This window comes from Myotis daubentonii, chromosome 12 (genome assembly GCF_963259705.1).
Source record: "Myotis daubentonii chromosome 12, mMyoDau2.1, whole genome shotgun sequence".
Taxonomy (NCBI): Eukaryota; Metazoa; Chordata; class Mammalia; order Chiroptera; family Vespertilionidae; genus Myotis; species Myotis daubentonii.
The window spans coordinates 39,260,282-39,283,398 of record NC_081851.1 but is presented as its reverse complement, the minus strand read 5'-3'; the positions used below and the strand labels follow the sequence as shown (position 1 = coordinate 39,283,398).

At 43.5% G+C, this 23,117-nt stretch overlaps 1 protein-coding gene across 4 annotated transcripts in view; it reads left to right on the top strand.

Annotated features, from left to right (window-relative positions):
• ARHGAP25 (Rho GTPase activating protein 25) overlaps positions 1-23,117 on the top strand; it is a 76,188-nt gene that overhangs the window by 15,347 nt on the left and 37,724 nt on the right. For 3 of the 4 annotated variants that reach the window (XM_059659579.1, XM_059659578.1, XM_059659577.1), the window contains exon 2: positions 17,882-18,081. In XM_059659579.1, coding sequence (XP_059515562.1) covers positions 17,882-18,081 — 200 coding nt within the window. Of the gene's footprint in view, positions 1-4,305; positions 4,325-17,881; positions 18,082-23,117 lie in introns of those variants that run through there. The other variant, XM_059659580.1, reaches the window with a different exon arrangement.

The following is a 23,117-nucleotide window of genomic DNA, read 5'->3' as shown; positions in this document are numbered from 1 at the left end:
GTTATCCTGTTCTCTTACAACTTGGGGAGATTTAGCTTGGTATGTTGGTCTTCCCACATTTCCATGTTTTTTGAGGCCATACACCTCACTCAAGTCACTGGGAAGTGGTAGATATCACTTGTTTTCCATTCAGAACTTGCATTCGCTATGGAAACTTCTGAAGGTCAGGACAGGGTGAGAATATCAGACGATTCTGTGTAACAAATGTGAGCAGATGAAAAAAATTGTTTTGAAATCAAATAAAATGTGTTCATTTTGGTCTGCAGTTATGAGTTTGGCAAGTGCGCAGTCGTGTGATAACCACCACAACCAAGATACTGAACAGTTTCATCTCTTTTTTTGTTAACCTCCCTTCACCAGCCACAGTCCTGGGTAACCACTCATCTGTTCTTCAACCCTCTCATTTTGCTTTTTCCAAAATGTCATATAAATGGAGTCACACAGTAGGTAGCCTTTGGAGCCTGATTTATTTCACTCAGCAGAATGCATTTGAGATTCATCCATGTTATTGCTTAAATACACACATTTTTGTCCTTTTTATTGGTCCCTAGTGTTCCGTTGCATGGATGTAGCCATTCATCAGTTGAAAGACATTGGGGTTGATTCTAATTTTTGGAAATTATGAATAAGCTGCTATAAATATGTGATCACAGGTGTGAACATAAAGTCTCATTTCTCATGGGTATATTTTGAGGAGTGGGACGGCTGGGTCATATGTTTAACATTGTAAGAAATTGCCAAATTGTTTTTCAAAGCAGCTGTACTATTCTGTGCTCCCACCAGCCATATACGACAGTTCCAGCTGCTTCTCATCCTTACCAGGCCTTGAGATTGTTGCTTTGTCTTTAACTTTTATTTTAGTGATCCTAAAATGCTTGCAGTGGTGTCTCATTGTGGTCTTACTTATTGTCTTCCTGCTGACTAATCACATTGAGCATCTTTTCACTCAGTAAAGTGTCTATTCAAATATTCTGCCTGTCTTTAAAGTCAGTTTGTTTTCTTATTGTTGAGCTTTGAGAATGCTTTAGATATCCTGGATATAATTCCCTTGGCCACATAAGTGATTGAAAATATTTTCTCCCAATCTGTGCGTGGCTCACTTTCATTCTCTTAGTGCCTTTCACAGAGCAAACACTTCTTATTTGGATGAATCCCAATGTCACATTTTTCTCTCATAGACTGTACGTTTGATGTCAAGGGCTGTTTTCCAGAATCCCAACCCAGGATAGTGTGTAGATATCAATATGTTTCATACATGGTAAAGACTCTTTGATCCTCTCATTCAGCCTCTGCAATGGTTTGCAAACATATTCTTTCGTTGTTCCTCTGCAGCTCTGCCCATGTGAACACACCCACACACTTCAGCATTACAAACACAGATTTCCTGTGTCACTGTGAACCTCAGCCCTCCCTTCCCAGGCCTCCTCCCAAAGATCACAAAAGTCACATTTTCCAAAGCATTTTTTTTTTTTTATTGTGCAGGGGAAAGTGCTGGGAGACTGGAATAGTCAGTGCTACTTTTATAGTTGAACACTCTCAATCCTCTTTCGCAAACTTATACAAGTAGGAAAGGCATTCTGGAAGCCCATCTCCTCAAAAATACATTCGTACAGCAAAACTCGAGCTATGTATCAACGGAACTTAACGTTCAGGTCAATTAATTGGCTGTGTTTTTCTATTTGTATTTTGAAACTACCTTCCCATATAGTGAAAGGAAGAGATGTTTTCAGGGACTGCTCTTAAGCCCGGATATAGCCTCCTCCCACTTCTCTCGGTTTGAAGTCAGCCATATCATAGTCGGTACAATAAAATAATGCTAGGAAAGAGGAGAGGGGGCAAGGGTGGAGTTGAAGGAGAATAAATGGTTCATTCCTGAGCACACAAAGTAAATCCTTTCTTCTATTTTTTAAAATTCATGTTAAAATATTATGAATTCTTTCCTAAATGTGCCCACGACAGTTTGTTATAAGGCATATCAATTATTTTGTTGGGTGAATCTGTATTTAGTGCATGTTTGGGGTTTAGTAACACTGTCCCCTTAAAACAAAACCCACCCAAACATTGCAATTAGTTTTCACCTGGAAAAGGTCTCGTGTGCCATAAGATGTGCCAGGTCAGAGGTCCTCAAAAATGGGAGTGAATCCTGGTGTCTCAGTGTCAGTCACAAAGTCACTTGTCCGTGGTTCCCTTCTCCCACTTCCTGTTTGTCTGTCTGAGCTTCCTGCTTCTTCAGCTTCTGCATCCAGGACTGCAGTGTTTTAGTTCATCCTTCAAGTGACCATCGGCTGAAAGCAAACACGTGGGTAAAGAAAAAAGAAAGGGGAACGACATTCTTCTAGTTCTTCCATGGGCAGCATGAGAGTTGGTGTAGAGGCGCGAGAACCATCAAGGCATATCAGGGCCAGGCCTGTGTCTGACCAAGAAAGCCCAAGTTGGACAGAGACACTTTGGTTGCTCACAGATGCATGCAGGCTAAATCCTAACATTTCTGTGAGAACCTTGGGTGATAAAAGGAAACCCCCAAGCCATTCCCCCCCCCCCCCAAGACAGCTGATAACGTTGACAGCTTAGACGAGGAGGCAGGATGTCAGCGGCAGAATCACAGGGGAAATTCTGCCTTCTGCAAAGCCTCACCCATGTACTGCAAAACGTAGCCTGCAATGAACAGAAACACCGGTAAACAACATACTTTTATGACAAAGTAAATTCTCAATAATGTCCCACAAGTCAGCAGTTCTAAGCACAGCATTGCTGTTGATTTTTTTCTATGTATGTTTCCTAAATTTTAGAATGATTTCTTTTGTCATACCATAAAAACTTTCAACAGCATTGCAAAATGTCACAGGGATAGAAATTTTCACACATTCCACAATTCCCAATTATATGAGATAGTAGAAATGTCAGAAACTTTTTGCTGTGTCATTTTTTATTTCTTTGAAGTGTCTCACCTGTACATCATTTTTCCTTGCACTGCTAAAATACCAAACACTTGAGCTAATTCCTAAGAACTTATGATTCTTCTACTTTTCAGTAGTTGAATTTTCAAGGACGTAGAGTACTCTCTCAATTCCCTCCTGCTGGTTAGAGACACATTCTTTACCACCTAAGGAAGTATTCTTGATAATTCGTTTTCTGATACAAATCAATGTTGAACTTTATCAAATGTAAGTTCACAGTCTTTTCAAAGCATATGGCTTTTTAGTTCTTTTACCCATTGATTAATAAATCACTTAATGGTTTTCCTAATATTAAACTATCCTTGCATCCCAGGAGTATTCTAGACACTTGGGATACATGAGTGACAAAACAGGGGCAGATCTCAAATTTCAGGGGGTGTGTGGTCTATTTAAGATGGTCTTTATAAAATGACTTAGGAATTATTCCTTATTTTTCTATACAGGCTGTTCAGCTCCTCATTGCTTCCACTGTGGGTTCCTTTGTGTGTGTGTGGCAGCTAAATAGATATAGTTCTTGATCTTCCTTATTATTGCTTTATTGTGGTACAATTTAAATACCATAAATTATTTTGTTTTATGTGTACAATTCAATGATTTTTAGTAAATTTATAACATATAGCATCAGTACAATGCAGTGTCTTTGTTGTTAATCCTCAACCCATGATATTTTTTCCATTGGCTTTTAGAAAGAGTGGAAGAAACGGGAGTAGGGGAGAGAGAGAGAGAGAGAGAGAGAGAGAGAGAGAGAGAGAGAGAGAGAGAGAAACATGAATGTGAGAGAGACATATCAATTGGCTACCTTCTGCATATACCCCAACTGGGACCAGGGATCGAATGTTTCTGTACATGCCCTCACCAGGAATTGAACCTGAGACCATTTGGTCTGCAGTCTGGCTCTAACTATGAGAAACACCATTCCAGGGCAGTCCAGAGCAGTTTTAAAACAGCTTTACCACCCCCAGAAGGTTGCCTCCTGCCATTTCCAGTCAATCCTTGCTCTCACCCTCAGCCCAGGCAACCACTCATCTGCTTTCTGTCCCTAGAGGATTGCCATTTGTGGGTATGTTTTGTACATGGACTCATAATACGTTGTCTTTTGCATTCAGCTTTCTTCTCTTCGCATAACTCTTTTGAGGTTCACCATGTGTAGCACGTGTCAGTACCTCATTCCTTTTTATTCTGGGGTGGTGTTGCACAGCCTGGCGATCCTGCATTGTGTTTACCATCCAGCAGCTGATGGAGCCTGGACTGTTTCCAGTTTGACCATTATGAATACCCCTGCAGGGGACATTTGCATGGAAGTTTTGTGGACGTGTGTCTCACTTTCCACGGATAGATTCCTAGATGTGGAATGGCTGGGTGGCATGGTAAGCTTATGGGTATGCTTTAAGAACCGTCCAGTTTAAAGAGAGCAGCTCCTCCTCCGTTCAGGGAGCTTCTTTTTCTCCTATCCCTTTCCCTCATCAGTGCAGGGCCTCAGTTTAGGAGCCAGCAAAGCAGGGCCACCATTGATTTCTTTGGCGGGACTCTGGGCACCGGGGGTGCACTGGCAGTCACATGCCCCAGCCAGGCCTCTGTTCTGTGAGCACTTCCGGAAGTGGCTCTTGGGGTCTCCACCTGTCCCCCGCCTCCAGCAGTGATGCTCTTTTCTGGATGTTGGTGCAGATTCTTTATGGAACATTCTAGCCCCTGTTCTGAGGCAGCTGTTCCCTATACAGTATATACTGAATTGTGGGTTGGTTAGCTTTTCTGTCAGGTCAGATGCTCACCACCTGCATCTTATAGAAATCCTCCCAAGAGATAGCACACAGATAGCATCCTTCCTTACTTCTACTTTCATTTTCCATTTTTCTTTCATTATCACGGAAGCAATTCTTTGGTTATTGCAATGGATATTTGGAAAGGGAACTGTTACACCATGAGGTCAAACCGCATGGAATTCCAAGTGGTTTTTCCTTCCTGAGCACTCTTAGAGTAACCTCCTTTCATGCTCCCGCGGCATTCCCGCTGTCCTTTCTTCTTAGCCCCAAAGAACATGGTCAGGCTCTATAGTTTCTGGGATGTCTTGGCTGACAGCTCCAAGCTGTACTGGACCTTTCCTTCCCAGAGTGCTTTTTCCTTTATATTCTTTCCCAAATAATGAACCTCTCATCTGCTGCCCTTTCTCTATTTGTATACTCTGCATACATTGTGGTACTGGTAGAAACTGTTAGTATGCAAAAAATATAAGAGTTGGGGGGCTGAGAAGGACCTTAGCAAGCATCTTTGTCAACAACCTCATTTTATATATGTATAAACTTTGTAAACAACAACAAGAATAATAAGCAAATCTATACCTACTTTACATGTCGTAAAGGACACATATATTGTCTCTTGCTGGTACACTGTCCCATTGGGCACAGAAGGGTGATTTGCCCAAGGTGACAGAGCTAGCTCTCGAAATGCTCACTTTCAAAATTTTTGGAATTTGCTTTGGTTTAGATTCTGTAAATTCTTCCTAACACCGGGACAGATTCCTCTCAGTGATTTCATCTTTCTTGACCCACTTTAAGTCTTAAAATGTGTAGATTGGCAAACTCAGCCTTCAGGTCATTGAAGAGAAAACTGACATAGAACATTTACAAATAACTTTTTTTAAAAAAATGACAGCAAAAAGGAGACAGAAAAGTTAGCCATAATCCAACATCTCTGGAAAATAACCAGTCTTATGTGAATCTTGCCATTTTGTTTTTCTGTGCTACACCTCATGTGTATCTATGCTTTTCCTATGTCACAATGTGTGTGTATAACATGTATTTTTTTTTTAACAAAATGTACTTACTCTATATGTACTATTTTGGAAGGAAAAAGTTTTAACTTTACTCATAAATTCAATGTGTTCCCATGAATTTAAAGCATTTACTTTAAGGCTACATAGCATTTTACTTTATGATATAGCATACTTCATTCAACTGACTCTGTGTTATTGGACATTTAGTTGTATACATTTTTTACTGCCGTGAATACATTTGTAAATAAACTTAATATACATATATTATTTTAACTAAATTATTAGAGGACATCCTTGATTAAAAGGGCCTGGATGCATTTGCCGTTTTGATATGTAAAGTCTGGTTTAGAGTTGGAGAGATCTATCCAGAAGGTGGTGGCTCTGTGATATTTGGGAGTTCAGGTATTACCCCAGAATAAATAGGCCACACAGCCTATTGAGCTGTCGGTCCTTGAGTGATAGTTACAGTGACTTTTGTCTTCCTACTTCCCTCCCTGCGTTTTTAAGGGGACTGCAAAGGGGATCTTCTTTAACCTAATATTAAAACTCACAAACACTCTAACCAGAAACTTATCAAACCATCTTGTTTAATCAAAGTCATCCAGAGTATGTATTTTGCAAAATCAACTTTTCTTAATCAATTAAAGGAATGCATCTCTAGAGGCATATGTTTTTGATGTAGAAATGGAGTCCTGCATCAGGTGGCAAATTAAGTTTGATGCCTTGCACCTACAATAGGATTACTACACAAAGCAGTTGGCTGACATATGTCTTAAAGGTCAATAAAAAAATTTAGAGTTGAATATGTGTTCAAGATGGTTTATTTCCATCCTTTTATTTTACAAATGAGGAAATGAAGGTTCAAAAGGGCCCAGAGAATTGCACAGCTGGCTTATGTCTGAGCTAGAGCTTGAGCCTGGGTCTCTTGATGCCTAATCAGATACACCTTTCACTGCACCATACTGCCTGCCCCTCTACCACAGGGCCAGGGGAGCTATCAAGTGTTAATGATTGTGTTACATTGGTAGACTGTGGCCTATCAGTTCCTCCAACTTTTGCCACTGCAAACACTGATAACCAGTCACTCCATTCTTCTAGTGAGCCTGTACTAGGCCCCAGATGCCCCAACGTTACTCCCAGTCAAAAGGAATTGTCATTTGAGACAAAGCCTTCCCTGCAACCACTCTTTTTCAAAGTGGGGCTGTCCACTCCTCTTTCTCAGACACACACACACACACACACACACACACACACCATCAACATTGCTTACTGAAGAAAAGTTGGCTTTACAGGAAATACTATCCATAACTGGAAACATCAGGAGTCCCTCGGTTCTTCCCCTTCATTAACTGATAAAATGACAGTGCAGGGGAAATGGACGGGCAGGGTCTGTTCCGGAGGGAATGTGTACGTGTGTGGTACAGCATCTGCATAGTATCATTCTGCTGTGCTCAGAGAAGTCACTAACAGGTCTGGAAATGCAGGCCTGGGAAAATGAGCAAGTTGAAGTTCAGGGTGATAGCTGATGTGTGAAAAAAAAGCCTAATAGAATCTTGAAAAAGAGTGTTATTATATACATATTTCAAACCGCAACACAGAGAATAAGTGTAATGAACCTCCATGTGTATCTTTTACTGAAATTTAATAATTGTCAAGGTTTTGTCACATTTGCTTTATTTATCCCTTTCTTTTCCTTTTATTTTATTTCTTTGCTGAGATGTTTTTAAGCAAATCCCAGGCACTATGCTTTTATTCCTCACGCTTGAGTATACATCTTTAAAAATATGAACATTTAATTTTTTTTAACAGTTATTGGTGGAGAGAGCTCCATGTCTCCACTGGTTGCTAGTGGGAGTGGGCTCTTTGCGATATCCCAAGAAAAGGGATTTTCTGAGATTCGCTCGGGAAGATAAGATATCGTAGGAAGCTTTATTTCTGTGGAATCAACCCCCTGAGTTTCCAAGGTACCACAGAAGTCCCGTTTTGCTTTCAGTAGAGCTAAAATCAAAGTCAGTGTCCAGAGTCTCTGTACTATGGTGGGTATAATCCAATCCAGCATCAGGCTAGTGTGTGTTTCCTGCTGCAGTCCATCAGTCCATTGCATATGAGGTCTGAAGGGTCACATGGCTATGGAGGAAACATGGGCAAATGCAGGAAGCAGGAGCAAAACCAAAGGAACCAGAGAGCCAAGAGCCAAGAGTCACAAGAGAGCTCCTTTGAGGGATTTTGTAGTCCCAAATTTTCATGGGTGTGCAGTGGCCTTGCCTACTCTAGCCAATTCATGGTTCCCCAGGCTTGACTGATAGGCAAGTATCTTACCTATGTCATCTTGACTCACTGTGCATATGCCCATCTTCCCCTTTGTCCAGCCCCTTCCCCCAGTGTTTAGCAGGGAATTGGCTGGTGGTTCCCTGGGGAGTGTGAATTTGCAGCTTCCTGGTGAAGCTGCCCAAATGACACACTTATAATGTCGGCCTTCCCTTTGCTTTTTTCCTATTATTAATAACTGCCTAATTACAGTGCTATCACAGCTGCATTGCCTGATCACACTTAACCAAAACTAATTAATAATTTATTGGTATCATATTCTCTATCCATAACCTATTGTGTTAATATTCAATAGACTATTTTTATCAGATTGTAGAATAAGAGAATCATATTATGACTTGCATGCCAGGCCCATCCCACTGCAAGAATTGCTCCTGGTTCACATTCTTAGTGAAATTACAAGGTTAAAGATCACTATTTCTGAAAACCAGTGAAGGCCCCAAGAGTGACATAGTCAAGGCCGAGTACTTGATCACCAATACTAGTCCTTGAGCATTGCCAGGGCTGAATTGCTGCCGTGGCTGCTGGGGCCACGGAATTCATTTGACTATATATAAAATACAAATACGTGAAGTACAAATATTAGTGACTGAGCAAAACCTCTGACCTAGAACAAAGGATTGGCTTTGACAATGAAAAGGTTAGTACCTCTAATGCCCTCTTGCTTTAGCACACCATGTTGCTGCAGAGCACAACGTCCCATAGTCTTGCGTGATGCCAAGGCCTTCCTTATGTGGCTGTCTGGGAAGGCTGTTCGCTTGATACACAGTTAAACAGCCACATCGTCTACAACAATTGCCAAATCTCCACTTCTCCTTGTGCCGGGGAATAGGCAGGCCCGGCAGTGCTTAGGAGGAAGCAGTCACAATTCTGTAAGCTTCTTGTTATTATACTTGGCTTCCTGTTATGCAAAAATAGGCAGAGGGGGCTGTGAAGTGTTGCAACTGAGAGAGCCATACACTCACAAGAAGCAACTGCACTGGAAATTCCTGTGAAACACACAAGCACACCAGAGGGGTGGCCCTGAAAGGCATCCAGTCAAGGGAATTTGCCAGAGTGCAAAAGACTTTGCAAGCCTAAGAAGAAACAGAAAACCAATTCTCTCTCTCCCTTCCTCCCTGTCTCCACTCCCACCTTCTTTTTTTCTTCTCTCTCTCTCTCTCTCTCTCTCTCTCTCTCTCTCTCTCTCTCTCTCTCCCCTTCCTATTGCTACTGTTGGCACATTTTTGCCTCTTCCTGCAAAAGACATAGCCATGTATGCTAAGTCCCTTTCCAAAGCAGAATTTGCTCTTTGGGTTGAAATGCTCGCTTGTCAAACAGTGAAGGACATTTCTACAAGACATAGAACATGGGGAAATTAAACCTGCTCAATTCCGGCAAATGGCAGCAGGCAGCCAGGGAACAACTTTTAGATCTTTTCTTTTTTAATGAGGGTATGTAAATTTGCTTCCCCTGTGAGAGTGCTGAAAAACCCCGTGTGATTGAGTTGCAGGTGCACACACAGAGCAAGTCCCTTTGCTGTCCTCAGTCACAGCGTGTTGCCTTTGACATGGGCCAGAGTTTTCCCTATACCAACATTAAAAATGAAACTTAGAAATTAAAAAAAAATCTAAGAGAGTAATCACAGGATAAGTTCATTCTGGACTCTATATGCCAGGTTTTGAAAGTGGAAAGATATTAAAAGTTCCCCATTCAGGAGGGTGATTTATCAAGGAGGGCAGTTGGCTTTGGAGAGGGGGATAAGGCGGGGAGAGAAAGCAAGATGCAAGTTTCTGAAGTTAGAAGACCTAATTTTCTCCCATGTGGGCCATCTTCCCTGTGTGATAATTGGACAGAGTGTCTGCATGTGTGTGGTGTATGTGGGGATTGTGTGTGTGTGTGTGTGTGCATGTGTGTGTGTGTGCAGGATGTAGGCAACGGTGTAGGTATACCTGTTTATCAGGAAGGCAGTGATGTTGTGTCTGCTACTTCACACGTCCCCAGCAGCTCCCTTCTCAGCTGGGGTGGTGCGTGGGCTGTGAGCTGGCTGTGAGGGCTGGGCCCACCTCAGGTTGGTTCCATGTTCCTTTCTCCCACGCCTTGGCCACATTGGGCTTTGGTCAGAATCCTTAAATCTCTTCAAATGAGCTTGGGCAGAGGGCTGGTAAGGCAGAGGGCTGGTAAGACACAGCAGGACTGCCTAATATGTCTATTTCCTGTTGGGGCGTCAGCACAGCCTTGCGATGCACTTGAGGTTTCAGTGCCATTACGTTGTCACTTTTTGTTCCAAGGCCAGCTGAGCCTTGAAGACCACACATTGGATGGAAAAAAAAATAACACAAATTTGTTTATGCATAATATGAAGGCAAAATGGGTGGAGGCTGAGGCAGGTGCCTCATGTGATTGGTTAGGAAGAATGGCTTTGTTCCCTTCCCAGATGAAGAGGGGTGTCGTCTCTCCTTCACTTCACTCTACTGTCTAACCCTGTGAATTATTATACACGGATTCTCAATGCCAGTGCCTCTCCCCACCACTAGAATACATGCTTCTCCAGGGGCTGCGTGGATACTGGACTTTGAAATCAGATTTCTAGCCGTGTAACTGGGGCAGACCATTTCACTTGTCTGAGCTTCAGCTGCTCGTCCATAACATGGGGGTGACAGTACAGTGCTTACCATAAAGCATGCGAGTGAGCATTAAATGAAATGAGACTTATAAAGTGTTTGTATTAAACATGTCGCTATTGATGTGGACTGTTATTACATCGGGAATTACATCTTCTACTGGCCACCCTGCTGAGGAGGCGATTGTGAACATCTCTAGAAATTTCACAAGTAGGTAAACTGGCCAATATTTGTTGCCAATATAAAATGCCCAATAGTGGCTCACAGTTCATTCTAAAATGTTCATCTGATTCACTCAGCAAATATGTATTGGGCACCTTCAATGGGCCAGATGCGCTTCTAGGAGGTGTGGTTACATTGATGAAGAAAAATATATAAAATCCCCTGCCACTGGGAACCTAATTCCTGATGGTTGAGCTTCCATTCTACACTTTCATCAGTGGTACTCTTTTCTCGTTCTACCAGATAAACTAGATGCTTACCTCTCCTTAACACTTTGTAATCCATGACTTGATTGCTAATCCCACTTTTTTACTCAAGGCAAGTATGACATCATGAAATGGGCTGCAGTTGAGGCAACCATGGCAACAGGGAGTGGTGGACGGCATTTTTGTGTGCCAGATGCACAGTAAATATTTGAAACCCTGTAAGTTTCGAGTTCACTAATTTAGATGGTTTCTCTTATTTTTAAAACCATGCCCTCCCTGTGCATAAGAAGTGCCCAATAAATTTTTCTGATTGATTAGGGATAAGAAAGATGAGTTTCTTTGTTAAAGGGAACCCATGCTATATATGTTTTATTTGAACATTATTTTCTCTCTGTGTAATGTGCCCACACATCTTTTCTGTCTTCTATCAAAGTTTATCTCCATAGTCTCAAGTTAAAAATGCTTCCCTCGCCCAGCTGGTGAAGCTCAGTGGTTGAGTTTCAACCCATGCACCAAAAGTCATGGTTTGATTTCCGGTCAGGGCACATGCCTGGGTTGTGGGCTCGATCCCCAGTGCAGCTCATGCAGAAGGCAGCAGGTCGATGTTGATGTTTTTCTCTCATTGCTGTTTCTATCTCTCCCTCTCCCTTCCTCACTCTCTAAAATAAATAAAAACATATATTTTTTAAAAATGCTTCCCTCAATGCTCAGGTCCTCTGTGCTCATCCTTTCTTTTGGTTTCAGAACATCTATTGTGTTACTTTTCCAATCTGAGATTTTCATGTCACTCAAATCTCCTGGCTTTTGCTTGCACCTCTTTTTTCTCCCTAACCTCTTTCTTAATCGACAGGCTTTACCTATCAAAACCAGAACTCTGGGAAGTCTAAAGCTCTCAGTCCACCCTCACATTTCATCATGGCCAGAATCAGCTCCCTACCTGTTCATACCCACCTGGTTCCCTGGCTTCCTTCCCTGCTTCCATGAGCAGGTCTCCTATGTCTATGAGCTACTCGGGGGCAGGATTGTGTCTGGTTGATCTTATGTCCCAGAATCCGCCACAGTTCCTGGTCCATGCCAAGTGCTTAGCCAATGTGCATCACATGAGTGGATAGAGAAGGCTACCTCATCTGAGTCACTCAAACTGCAATCTCACAAATTCTTTGCCTCCCAATCTTCCTTGTTCAGACAGTTGCTGAGGTCTGGTGGCCGGCCTCACAACTGTCTCTCTTATTCTTTCCTTTCCTACTGCCACCATCCTAATTCAGGTCTCTGGATTTGCACCTGAAATATTGTACAATGTCCAGCTAGTCTTCTCTTTTGCCTTCTCTCTCTCTCTCTCTCTCTCTCTCTCTCTCTCTCTCTCTCTCCCTTTCTCTCTCCTTTCTTCATCCCCTCCCTCTTTCATTTCTTCTTCCTTTTCTCTCATTTAGCATAAAATTGAGTCCATATTATATATATGGCTAATATGCAAAGTGTCCCCTTGGGAGTTTGACCAGGAGACCAGGAGTTTGATTGCTCGTTATGACGTGCGCTGACTACTGGGGGGTGGCTCGGAATGAAGAAAGGCCCCGGCTGGCAGCCAGAAGGCCCTGATCAACCCTGATTGCCGGACAGGCCTAAGGATCCTACCCGTTTATGAATTTCGTGCACTGGGCCTCTAGTACTATAAGAATAGTGCTAATAATAATAGCTTCCATTTATAACAGTTATGTTTTAAGAAGCAGACATTGGCTAAAGCCTGTCCACTCATCAGTATTAATACTTATTGATTAGCCACTTCTCAAGGGATGTATTATTATCACAATTTCACAGAGAAGGAAGCAAACCCCCAGAGATAGAACATGACTCACCCAGGGCTGTGTATGTAAAAGCATGTGCCCTATTTCACCCTGCCTTCTCTTTGTCAGGAACTGTGGTAGGTGCTGGGGTATACAAGACTGAGCAAGGCCAAAGCATCAAGACAGAGTCCCCGTTTTCTTATAGTGGAGAGGGAGGGCTTTAAGAAAAATGATCCGGCAGGAAGGTAAGTGCTTTGATGGGCATACGACCCAGTTAAGAAGGAATGGAGCCCAGGAACTAACTGAGTCTGGCTGGGCTGAGAAGGCTTCTCATAGGAGGTGTGGCTTGAACTAAATCTTAAAAGATGAATGAGAGCTTTCCAAGCGATAAAATTAGGGGTGGATGGGCATGGATGGGGAGAATATTCCAGCAAAGGGAATAGCATTTTGTCATGGATGAAGTGTGGGCTGGCATTCAGGAAGAGCAGGGAATGCAGTAGAAAACCCACCAAGGACTCTGAACCCCATGGTAAGGAGTTCAGCCTCTATCTTTTACGAAAAAGATGTTGGAGGGTCATCTGAGGCTTTTAGGCAGGAGAGTGACATGGCCATATTTGTGTTTTAGTGGGACCATGTCATGATGTCGTCAATGGACTAGAGGTGGGTCTGGTAGGAGAAGACATCTCAGAGAACTATTGTAGCAATCCAAGGAGAGGACAGAAGGGCCAAAAAAGCCAGGTCAGGTTAGTGGGGAAGGCCCTGCGTTTAGTAATGATGACACTCAGATTCTGAGAAGTGCTGACTGATAGAACTTTCTGTGATGATGGACATGCCATCTATATTGTCCACCACGCTAGCCAGGAGCCACAGGGGGCTCCTGAGCACTTGCAATGCGGCTGGTGTGACTGAGGAACTGAATTTAGTTTCTTAATTCATTTTCATGGACATAGGCACTCATGGCAAGTGGCTACTGTATTGAAAGCACAGTGCGAGGGGCTGTTCTCTCTCTACTCCAGTAAGGGTGAGTTGCTGACTTCACGAGGCCCTCATTTCCCCCTGGTACAGAGTGTTCTGTAAACACTTAGCAAGTGCCTTCCTCCTCGCCTCCCTGGTCTGCCTGCAGCCCCCTCTCCAGCCCACAGCCTGGTTCCGAAATCCCTCCTGAAGGCCTGGGAGCATGCACACAGTGTGCAAGGACTGGCTCCCAAGCGAGGCTTATCACAGTTATTATGTTCATTATGAGAAATAGCTCCATAAATAGTAACAGATTTCTTTGTTTACTTTGTCCGGGAACAAGTCACACCCACCAAGAAAGACTGTTCAAAGGAATTAATAGGAAAGGTTAGTCAAAACTAAGTGAAACTCAAGGCCCAGCAGGCTTTCCTTGATATTTAAATCATCCCATGATATGCCTGGCTGATGAGCAACACTGAGGGCTGAGGTGGGAGATGACCCTGACACAGGACAGAAAGTTCCCCTGCTTAGTTACTGGAGGCCCGCCCTGTCATCTCCCCCACGTTGGGGCCTAATTTCAGCAGTGTGGAGGTTTGCACTGAGCCATCCACACCCTAACTTGTAACATATGACCCATGACCACAGTCACACCGCCCATGCTGGAGACTGTCATAGGCACTCCAGAAACACGGTGCATGTATGGGTGAACCGTGTTGTATCTGGAATATAAAAGATGGTTAGTCAAGGCCTTGACAATATGCAGGCAGACAGGTGGCTGTCTAGTTGTTACGAGGGGCATCTAACCCCCTCTTGGCTGGGTCTAAGATCATCAGATTCCCATACCTCTTCCTGCCTTTGCCAGGCCATTCTGCAATGCACAGACGCTTCTAGAGGGAGGTTTGGGGTTTTGTTTGTTTGTTTTTGTGGTTGTTGTTTTTGCCACAACAGAGCATAAACAATTTCTCAGAACTAACCATAGAATAACATCCCAGCAACTGAGTTCTTCTGTGCAGAGTTAACTCGCTTCAATCTGCAGTGTCTTTTTGGCTCCTTTGCCCGCATCCCACTTCGGTGCTGTTGGAGACCTTGAGGTTCTCCTGTCTCCTGTTGTGGTTCCAATGATTTCTGTGGCTCTCTGGGAGGAGCCCATGAAGCTTAAGTCCTCATAATCACCAGGTGGTAGCTGTCTGTTTTCCTCCTCTCTTGTGCCGGCTCCTCATGGTGACATGATCATCCAGAAGCCAAGTGAAGACCCCAAATTATGCCCCTGCTAGGAGGGGGCCTCCCTCCCCCTTCCTCCCAAGTCTAATGTTGCTTCAGCTTCATAGTGACAAAAGTCACACTGGGTTAGGCCACTCAGAGGTGAAGAGAATCACCCAGCATCTTCCACAATGCCTCAGTCTTCCCTATTTGTGTGTGTGTGTGTGTGTGAACCACTTTTCATTTCTCCCTATTATCTACTCTCTTTCAAGGTCAGATATGAGTCTTTGCAAGTTACAGCCTCAGAGCTAGAGAGCCACAGAGCTGTATGCAGTTCTTCCTGTTCCCTCCTCCCCATTGTATTCCTGCTGAAACCCTCCTACGGTTCCTTCAGATCTTTTACACAGCCTTCGCGTAAGGGACCAGCCCCATGTCTGTTCTGTGGGTTACAGATGTAAGATCTGGAAGATAGCAGCTAACTAAGGAGCAAGACTCTGAGAAGAATTTTAACTGGGGTTCCAAGACTCACAGATGCAAAGCCATGCTGCTACATTGTCATCAAAATGTCAAATTGCTTTTTACTACAGTTGAGTATATGCACTCATCTGATGATGTCTGTCTAGAAGGAGGTTGTTGAATCAAGCATGTCTTGTCATTTGTGTACAACATAGTATGACCTCTCCAGTCCCTGGTGGGAGGTAAGGGGTGACTGCCAGCTGGTATGTGACAAGAACACAGACCCCTAGTGAGGGTCAAGGGAGCCCAGTTAGGGCAGAGTCTTCATCAGACAGCAATACAGGATTGAAAGGCGACATGTGGATAGGATGGTAACTCTGGATACAGTTGGAGTCAGTGGGAGAAGGATTCTCTTTGATGAGTGAGTGTCATTGAGTGGGAGAGAACAGGTCAGAGAACTATTGTAGAAATCCAAGGAGAGGACAGAAGGGCCAAAAAAGCTGCCGGACAGGCCTAGAATGAGAGAGAGAAAGGAATCAAAAGCAATGGGAAAAGCTGCCGGACTGCGTGCACGCTCGGCCTCGGGCTCTCCCCTCCTCCCCGGGCTCCTTTCGGCCGGCCTTGGCCTGGGCGGGAGCAGGCAGCTCTCTGGGTCACAGGGGAATTTTCTCTGATACAGATCTGGACCCTTGAAAGATTCTCTTTCAAATACAACTTTGGTATTTGAAAGTATGCCATGAACATAAATAAAGCTCAAAGACCACAGGCCTAGAATGAGATAGAGAGAAAGGAATCAAAAGCAATGGGAAAAGTTGTCAATTAAACGCATTAGCAATAGGAATGAAGGAAGAGAGAAAGCTTGCCGATGGAGTGACTTTTTTGAAATGAAGAGGAAGTTTAGGGAGCTCTCAAAGCTAATCTCCATCCTTGAAGTAGGAAGTAAAGTCACCTGTTGATAAAAATGAGTAACATATGCTACCTTGAACCAGGGACTGTGCTAAGTGGTGTATGTATGTAAGCTTGTTTAATCTCTTTAACAACTCTATAGAGTAGGGACTATTATTATCCTATCTTAACCAGGGAGGAAACTGAGGCACAGAGAAGTTGCAGAATGGACTCAGGGTGAAAGTGCCAGGAAAGGAAGCACTGGTCTCTAACCAGGTGAGAGGCAACTAGGGGAGAGTGGAGTTGGCTTAGTTCAGTCGTGGCTGTTCTGGGAACCCACAAAAGCTGAATAAAAGCATGGTGAGACGGAGACTTCCTCCAGCAAGGAGAAGGAATGGAGACCCTGGGGACTGGCAAGTGTGGAACACAGTTCAAGGTCAAGGAGATGAGGAGCTCCAAGGTGGTTTCAAGGGCACTGTTAAACTGTCTGGGAAAGGAGGTAGGTGAGGCTCAGAGGACATACTGAAAGGGGGTCATAGGCAGGGTGATCCCCCTCGCTCCCTGCGGAGGAAAGAAAAGGAGAGAGTTGTTCTGGATGGAGTTACCGTGCAGACAAGCTGTGGACATCCGGTCCTGTTCTAATGGCAGGCAGAGCTCTCGTGTAAAAACAAAAGCCAACAACACAATACAGTGGATTAGAGGGCTTGGATTCAAATTCTGCTTCTGTGTTCTGCTGGCAGATCCATTTTCCTTTCAAACACTTGTGGGCTCTCAGCCACATGGGAGGAACAATTGGACTGAAACGCAAGAACGCAGCTATGGGAGGCCCTTGGTCCAATGAAAAGGCTGCCAACGCTCTCAGTGAGCAGGGGACAGAATGGCACTCAATGACACTCATCAGGGAAATTCAGGAGGTGCCAGCTTCCTGCATGCAGGCTGTGTGGACAGGGCCCCGGGTTTTGGGGGGGGGGTCTGGGTTTTGGGGGGTCGGTTGGGGAAGGACCCTATTTGATAGTGAGACCAGAGCGAAACACACCAGCTCCCCTGGGTGAAGAATGCCCGGCAGCTTCCAGTGCCTCTGCAGCTGTGTGGGACTCACCCTGCGCCCTCAGAGCGAGGCATTATTTTCTCTCTCTTGTCAGATACCGACGCCCACGCAGGAAAAAGGAAGCACCTTTTGTCAGATGCTGCGGCCACTTCCTCTTCAGAAGCCTCCAGCCAATCTCGCGCTTTGCAGAATGAGGGGGCCGAGGCCAGCCGCCGGACTGCGTGCGCGCCGGGCCGCGGGCTCTCCCCTCCTCCCCGGGCTCCTTTCGGCCGGCCTTGGCCTGGGCGGGAGCAGGCAGCTCTCTGGGTCACGGGGGAATTTTCTCTGATACAGATCTGGACCCTTGAGCAGGACCTGGCTGGGGCCCCAGCCGCCTCTCCTCCCCCTCGGGGGTTCCTCTCTGGCCTCTCCACCCACGCTCTGCACACTGCTTCATGTCCCTCAGTCAGTCTGCCTGTCTGCTCCTCTCCATAGCTCGGTCCAGGAGCGTGATGACCGGCGAGCAGATGGCAGCCTTCCACCCGTCGTCCACCCCCAACCCGCTGGAGAGGCCCATCAAAATGGGCTGGCTGAAGAAGCAGCGGTCCATCGTGAAAAACTGGCAGCAGAGGTACTTCGTGCTGAGGGCGCAGCAGCTCTACTACTACAAGGACGAAGAGGACACGAAGCCACAGGTACTGCCAGGCGGTCTGTCCCCATTACCAGGGCCCTGTCCCCAGGCCTGCAGGAGGCGGGTATGGAGCCCCCTTAAAACGCTGTCAACTCCCAGGGGCCTTCGTGCTGGGACTAGGCACACATTGATTTGAGAGGAGGTTACTCGTTCCTTTTCACCATTTTCTAGATAAGAGACCTGAGTTGCAAAGATGACAGGGTGACCCTCCTCCAGGAAACCCCGGGTGAACTCCATGGACCTTCCTAAGGGCATCTCTAAGTCAAGGCTGGCAACATGGTCTTGATGGTAATGCTGAGTATGGGGCTCAGAGGGAGTGGATTTGGGGGTCAGGAAAATGGATTTGGGGGCTTTCATTTATTTGTTTGTTCAATCGATATTTATTGAGCATCTATTATGTGCTGGGTACTTGGAATAAACCGGTGAGTAAAATAGATAAAAATCTCTGCCATGTAGAACTTAAAAGATGAAGGGAAAGGCAGAGAATAAACATAATAAATAACAAAATGTATGCAGTTTGTTAGAAAAATCACTAGTTCTATGAGGAAAAAATAAAATGAGTTAAGGGGGGAGGTCAAGCATTTGAGGGATGTGTTACAATTTTAAAAAGGATGGTCAGAATGATCTGAGAAGAGAGTGCCATTTGAGCAAGGACTAGGGAGGAGAGACAAGTAGTCAGGCACATCTCTGGCGGAAGAGCACTTTCGGCAGAGGGGCTACCAGGGGTGGGCAAACTTTTTGACTCGAGGGCCACACTGGATTCTTAAACTGGACCGGAGGGCCGGAACAAAAGCATGGATGGAGTGTTTGTGTGAACTAATATAAATTCAAAGTAAACATCATTACATAAAAGGGTACGGTCTTTTTTGTTTTTTGTTTTTTAGTTTTATTCATTTCAAATGGGCCGGATCCGGCCTGCAGGCCGTAGTTTGCCCACGGCTGGGCTAGCCCGTGCAAAGGCCCTGAGGCGGAGCACGTGTGAGGAATAGCAAGGAGGGCAGTGTGGGATCAGCAAAACTAAGGACTAAGAGAATCAGAGGGGATGAGGTCAGAGAGGCTGCGGAGGGGGAAGGATTGGGACACACACTGCAAGAGCTATTGTATGCCATAATAAGGGCTGGAGTGTTTACACTGAGGGTGATGGGGAGAAAGGGGACATTCTTTGACTTATGTAGTAAAAAGATGGCTGTTGATACAATGTCCAAAAATAGATTCAGGGACAGGAAGGAGGCACAAGGTGAGAGGTTATAATGTTTAGAATCTCAGTGGGAATTGTGAGCTGGAGGGAAATGGGTCAGATGCCTGATATACTTTGAAAGCATAGCAAACAGGATTTCCCAATGGAGCTAGAGGGCTTTGATCCTAAATCTTGGGCCTAGATCTTTTCTCCCTGCATCACTAATTCCTCGTGGCCATGATGCTGCATAAGAGTGAAAGGGGTGCTTTAGCAATTACCCTGGGACCCCAGGTCTAAACTCTGTCTCAGGGCAAACAGGACAACTGGTCACCCTATCTAGATCTCATGTCTCTGGAAGTGGAAGACAGACTTTAGAACAGTAGTTCCCAACGTGGGGCACATGCCCACAGGGGACAAGTGGATTTTTAAGGGGACAATTTGAGAATGAGTTATTAACAGTGAAATTTTTGCATTTCTTAAGGTTCTAGGGGCTTCATATACAGCATATAAATATATATTGTGACATTTATGCATTTCAGTTCTCTGTTTTGAAACGTTATTTGCTATTTTTTATATCACTCCATATTATTATTACTTTTTAAAACAATTTCTTAGTGATTTCTTCCTCAGTACTTCAACTGTCCTTTCATTCTTTTATTTTTCTCTTTCATGAATGCCATGGTCTTCGGAAGCTTGTTCAGACCAAGTTAACGGCCTTTTAGGCTTCTTCCATGTGAATAGGAGTTCACTTTTTGAATAATAGGAATTATATGTCATAGGGGGAGGGGGGCAGGCATCAGGATTTTAGAGATGCTTAGGTGGGGCATGGCTAAAAAAGGTTGGGAACCACTGTTCTAGAATCTTCCGGAACCAGAAAGAAAGCCCCAGGAAGGGTGAAGATATTGGGGGTTCTTGGCAGGGTATGTGAAGAAATGAGACAGTCATTTTGGTAATAAGAGTTCTCTTTAAGGACAGAGTTCAGGATCCATGATGCATCAGCAGCCCCTGGCTAACAAGGCCCTCCACTGGGGACTGTGATGTCTGTCACTACAGAGGCCACAAAAGGGCCAGAAACCCCACCCCCCTCCCCAGACCCGGTTCTTGCTCAGTGTCCTGTGCGTGGTGACCAGATTTCCTTCACTTTATGAACAACCAAGTTCTATCAGATCCAAGTAATTACAGGCTCAGAGGGTGGTAACTGGTGCATTGATAGCTGATGCCGGAAGTCTTCCCATCAGCAGAGAGCGAGGGAGATGGCAACAATGTGTGGGCTTTCCAGAATGAACGGAAAGGACAGCTCAGCGGGATCTACTTCCGTAAGGTGTGGAGGGTGACAGGTGTGCTTTCTCCAAGCCTGTGTTCGTTTCCTGGCTCTACTACCATCTGACCATGTACTTATTTAATTTTTCTGGACACCCCCTTTTTTTGGTAAAATTAGACAATCATACCTGGCCTGTATTTGTCATAGGATCAAATGATATGTAACATGTGTAGGAATATTCTGTTCTGAAAAGCATAAATGATGTCAAAGGGTGAAATAAATTAGTGAAGGTCCTTGCTTCTCTCCCTTAAGTCTGGAAAGTCCTCTAAGGATTACATTGTCTGGGAAAATTAGATAAAGCTGCTTCCAGGATGACAAGTAGGGTTTATTTTGTAGGAAATCTCTTAATATATTTGGTCAATAGGTAGAGAGCAATATGTCAAATGAGAAAAACTACACAGCCCCTAAATTGATGGCTGAAAAAAGCATTGGGTAAAATTAAATAATAATTTCAGATATAAAAAGTTTATCTTAAAAAAGTTTTTAGGAATACAGTGAATTTCTTAGAAAGAATATTTTACTTTATTTGAATATGTATAGTTTGATTACAAAAGCTAAATGTGTACATAATGGGAAATTTGTAAGATGTGGGAAAGCATAAGGTAGGAAATAAAAATGATCCCATTAGCAAAAATAACTACCCAAATCATATATATATATATATATATATATATATATATATATATATATACACATTTAGAAACTTGTCTATTCTGAATGCAAAGTTAACATAATAATATTCTTTAGTTAAAAATTTAACAATATATTGTGAGTATTGTCCATTATATAAATATTCTTCTACAATGTAATTTTTATTGGTGGTAAAATAATCTATTGTATGGACATTTTATAATCCATTGGGCTGATATTTCTATATTATTATTACAAACAAGAAATAAAAGGATATCCTTGTAGACTTTTCATATATCCATAATTACTTCATTAAGATAAAGAAAAATCTATTCAAAATAGAGTACTTTTATTATGTTACCACTTAATATTGTTTGGGGATTCACAGGCATTGCAAATACCTAAAATGAAATGAAAGTTACAGACATGAGCTAAGTTCTTTGGAAAAAGTAATGGTATAGTTCCACGCCATGTTTTACTCCATTCATGCTTCTGGATGGATTAAAGACTTAAATGTAAAAAAAGGAGCTAATAAAAATCCTAGAAAAAAAATGTAGTGATCCTCAAAATCTTTGGGAGGCAGGTGTTTTATTAAGCATAGCAACAGAGACAGCACCAGGGAAAGCAAATTTAATGTCATAAATTAAAATGTCCATATCTTACATAAAAACTAACATAATAAAATGAAGTCAAATAATAAGCAGGAAAAATTGTTTATGTACATATAATAAACAAATACTTTTAATATTTAAAGTATTCTTTAAAGACTATAAGAAACAGCTCAATAGAAAAATGAGCAAATGACACAAGTGGATAATTTCTCCAAAAAATGCACATATAAAGTTCAATCTCATTAATAATTAAAAAACATACAATGTAAACCAATGAGATACTACTGCTCCCTTATCCAATTGGCAAGGATTTGTTTTTTAATCAAATTGCCAAAGATTTTTTAGACATTTTAGTGTCGTAGGGAATAGGAATTCTCATGCACAGCTGGTGGAAATGACAATCCATACCACCTTTCTGGAGAGGATTATGCCTTTTAAAAATGCAAACCCTCCAGCGGTCTGGGAGTTCGTGGGGCCCACTGATTGCTTGAAAATCGCCCAATTACCCACTGTCATTCCCAGCACAGAGAAGTCCCTTACCGCACGTTTATTTCCTTGCCTTCCTGTTTCACGAAAGAAGGGATCAAGCATCAATGTAAAACCAACCCCTAGGAAAGCCTGTTACCTAAGGCTCCTTATCACCTGAGCCTGAGAGCAACCAGGTGCTGCTGGATTAGCAAAAGCAAAACCTTGAACTATTTCTCTGTCAGAGCCCATCATAATTGTTATATGCATCATCATCATCATTATGCAAAGGACTTCTACTGATACTGTTTCCTTGAAAATATTTTTATTGATTTCAGAGAGGAAGGGAGAGGGAGAGATAGAAACATCAGTGATAGAGAATCGTCAATTGGCTGCATGTGCCCCCACTGGGAATCGAACCATGACCTCCTGGTTTAGTGTTCAACCATTGAGCCATGCCAGCTGGGTTCTATTGATATTCTTTTAATTCTATAATTCTGTTTTGGGGTGTGTGTGTGTGTGTGTGTGTGTGTGTGTGTGTGTGTGTTTTAATGATTTCAGACCCTACGCCTTGGGAAGGAGCCCAAGAAATAAGATGTAAACTTTAAAAGCTCACACTGGGTGAATGTAATACAAAGCCAGGCTCAGGAACTCCATTCTCACGTTAATAGGATACTTTTTTAAACATCTTAAATTTTGCAAAGTATTCTCACACTTGGTGTCTTTGATCCACACCCCAAACCTTTGAGATATGCAGAGCTCAAAATACTAGTCCCATTTTGCAGACAAGGGGACAGAGACTCGAGTTCCAACTCTTTGCCCAGGGTCACAGAACC